General features: G+C 50.3%; 1 protein-coding gene and 1 long non-coding RNA gene across 9 annotated transcripts in view; one reads left to right on the top strand and one right to left on the bottom strand.

The window, feature by feature from the left end:
- LOC106149948 overlaps window positions 1-427 on the bottom strand; it is a 10,493-nt gene extending 10,066 nt beyond the window's left edge. Inside the window, exon 1 of the long non-coding RNA XR_001236438.1 lies at window positions 188-427. This is a non-coding gene — a long non-coding RNA (uncharacterized LOC106149948). The remainder of the gene's footprint in view (window positions 1-187) is intronic.
- A 1,322-nt stretch (window positions 428-1,749) lies between these two features.
- Smarcc2 (SWI/SNF related, matrix associated, actin dependent regulator of chromatin, subfamily c, member 2) overlaps window positions 1,750-3,280 on the top strand; it is a gene marked incomplete at its 5' end in the record, with an annotated part of 22,337 nt that continues 20,806 nt past the window's right edge. For all 8 annotated transcript variants that reach the window (XM_013520815.1, XM_013520822.1, XM_013520816.1 and 5 more), the window contains 2 exon segments: window positions 1,750-1,869; window positions 2,480-2,565. In XM_013520815.1, coding sequence (XP_013376269.1) covers window positions 1,750-1,869; window positions 2,480-2,565 — 206 coding nt within the window.

The raw sequence follows: 3,280 nt of genomic DNA, 5'->3' as shown, positions 1-3,280 counted from the left end.
CGGCTGCGGAGAGGCCGCGGGGCGGCGGGATGCGCGGGGGGCGCCCCGCGGAGCCAGGTACCGGCAGGGCCGAGGCCTCCCCGGTGCTTTGTGTGCGTGCGGAGAGGGGAAAGCGGGAGGGTGAGCAGCCCCAGCGCAGGCCGTTGGCTGCCGACCCGCCTGGAGAGGGTCCCCAGCCCGCGGTCACCTGTGCCCCAGGCTTAGCCTGGCCCCGTCGGGAGGGCTGCGAAACCTCCCCGGGGGACGGGGACGCGGACGGGGACGGAGCTCGAGCTCCAGCGCAGCCGGCCGCTTCCCAAGCCGCTCCTCAGCTTCACAATGAAGTCGCTCCGTAACCTCGGCTTGCGTTGCGCTGGGTTTGGGGTCCGGAGACGAGATCAGCTTTGTGTCTCTCGCTCCTGACACCCCCGCCCCCCTATAACGGGAGGTAAGGCAGCGAACAAAAGGGTTCAAGAAGCCTTACCTGTCTTTTTTTACCAGATCTCTTCCTGGTGTCTTTGTCTTTAGGCCTAGTTTTATCTGGAGATGGCCTGCTTCTCTTCTTTCTCACTACCCCGGGATTCGCTTTCCTAGCTTCCCTTCAGCTCCCCAATTTTTCCTGCACGGCTCAGCAGCCTGTCAAGTATGTTGGGCCGTTTCGGGGAGCTCCCCACTACCCCTGGGTGTGCTCTTGGCCTGCGCGAGGGTCTCTCTGGGCGTCGGAATTCTGACAAACAGCTGCTGGGTGTGCTGTACCCCGCGCCCGGCTCAGCTCCCAGCCTTCCACCTGGGAAGGGGGATCAGTCTAGGGGCTTAGTCTCTGGCCCTGGGGGATTGACAGCCTGTGACCTGGTTCGGCTTTCAAGTTCTTAGGTCTTTGTCGTTTACCTTTCCCTTCGCAGATCTCTTTACACCTCCCACTGAGAAGTGTGCTCAGGGTGGAGGAAACAGGGGTCAAAAGGTAAAGAGAAAGTTGGCCTCCTGGTTCAGTTTGAATTAGAACCTGAGCATAATATGGAAATGCTTAGGGAGGCCCAGGGTTGCTTGTGGGAGACGCAGCTTCCTGGGAAGGGTTACGTGTTATCTTGCTGTTCTTCAGGCCCGGTTCTGGGAGAAGCAAAATGTACAGGTTCTCTCTGCCTCTGCTTGCCGTACTTCACTTCCTTGCTCCTCTCTCTGTTTTTTTTTTCCAGTAGCAGGAATCGAACTCACGACCTTGCTTTTGCCAAGCAGGTGCTGTGCGGCTGAGCTAAATCCCCAGCCCCGCTTCGTTGCTCTTCTCTTTGTGACTGTGTTAGAGGGGGAATCATTGCCTTCCACAGTTCCCCCAAGAAATACCCCGTTGTCTCCGTTAGACCTCCAGAGGCATGCTGCTTCCCCAGCCAGAACTCCATAAACCTTCAGAATTTTACAGTTCCTGGTGCTGTTGGCTGGAGATCAAGGTCCTGCAACTCCAATTTTAGGGTGTAACTGAGGAAGAGTAGGAAGTGTCCCTTACCACTGACACCCAACTCTGGGGACCTGGGCTGGTGGCAGCACAGTTCACCTTCCTGGTTAGGGGTTCCCGGGGCCTCCTTTCTACCACCCCCCCGCCATACCGGGAATCAAACTCACAACCTTGCACCTTGCAGGTGCTGTGCTGCTGAGCTAAATCCCCAGCCCCAAGAAATTATTTTTTCTGCTCAAGAAGCTTCCACAGCCCCTGGGGAAGAAATAAAAGAGATGTCTAATGTGGGGTCTATTTTTCTTTCCTTTCTCTCTTTTCCCTAGTATATACAAGCTGAACCTCCCACCAACAAGTCCTTGTCTAGCTTGGTCGTACAGTTGCTACAGTTTCAGGAAGAAGTTTTTGGCAAGCATGTCAGCAATGCACCGCTCACCAAATTGCCGGTGAGTGCAGAAGCAAGGGGATGAGTCCTCCCAACTGGAGAGAGAATTGTATTTTTAAAAATACTTGTAAATTTTGTAATTTTTGAGATGTGCTTTATTTCTAACCATCCCTAGTGCCCGTCAAGGCATGAAGGTTTGGCCTAGTCCCCATAGTACCACTCCCTTTGTCTTGTAATACTTTTTGCAACAAGTTATCCGACAGTAGCTGGGCTCAGTCCTGGGATCTCTCCCTATGGATAAAAGGGTGTGAGATTTGGATTTGCACAGGTTTGCGTTCAAATCCTGGCTTTGCCACTTGATGGCTATACGATCATGGGCAGTGGTTATCAGTTGTGTGGTTCCTTCGCCTCTCGCGGAGATTGCTATACCCACCTTGTAGGAATTCTGCAGTAGCAAAGGAAGTAACCCAGTAAAGTGGTCTGCGTAAGGTGATACTTTGTGAATGTTGGTTTCCTCTCCCAGGCCACATGATGAACTGGCAAAAGAGTTAAAGAATTTTAGTTCTGAGAGGCAGATTAGTTCAGCATGGGCTTTAGTAAAAAGATTTCTAAGTGATAAGAGAATTTACAATGTAACCCTCACATGCTTCTTCTCTGTCTGGATTTTGTAGATCAAATGTTTCCTAGATTTCAAAGCCGGAGGCTCCCTGTGCCACATACTTGCAGCTGCTTACAAATTCAAGAGTGACCAGGGATGGTGAGATGCTTTCGCTGTATGCTTCTTACACGAGTTTAGAGAGAAACCCCCATTGTGATTCACTGAGGTCTTTCTGGGGGGAGAACACAGTTATAAATTCCATGTGTTGCTAATTCTAGTTCAGAAAAGTAGATGCGGGGGTGGCACAGGCCTGTCATCCCAGCACTCAGAAGGCTGAGGCAGGAAGATCACTGGTGAGTTCAAGACCCTGTCTCAAAAAACAAAACAAAAAAGTAGGTGAGAGTAAGAGCCAAAAATATTTTCTGTGAGTGTGTGTGTGTTTTGCAGAAGAAGAGAGATACTAAAATTGATATCTCAGATTTTTCTTTGTCCTTTTGGACTAAGCAGAGTGATTCCTGGAGTTGAGATCAAGAAACCCAGATCCTGGGCGATTTTAGCAACTGCTGTGAGCGAGATTATGTCCGAATTCCCCATGTTAAAAGTCACAGACGGGCATTGATAATTTCCTACCACTTTGTCTGTAATTTGGTTAAGCCCCCCCTATTATTATGTTATCCTTCTTTTACTCTTTAAAGTAAAATAAAATAACATAAAAAAGTCACAGACAGGGCTGGGGATTTAGCTCAGCAGCACAGCGCCTGCCTGGCAAGCGCAAGGTCATGAGTTCAATTCCTGGTACCAGGAAAAAAAAAACAAAAGAAAAAAAAAAGGTCACAGACATCAACTGTATCTCACTAGATTATTGTCTCTCTTT

The sequence above is a fragment of the Chinchilla lanigera genome, unplaced genomic scaffold (genome assembly GCF_000276665.1).
Source record: "Chinchilla lanigera isolate Chin_1 unplaced genomic scaffold, ChiLan1.0 scaffold00057, whole genome shotgun sequence".
NCBI classification, from domain to species: Eukaryota; Metazoa; Chordata; class Mammalia; order Rodentia; family Chinchillidae; genus Chinchilla; species Chinchilla lanigera.
This window is presented reverse-complemented; position numbering and strand designations above follow the sequence as displayed.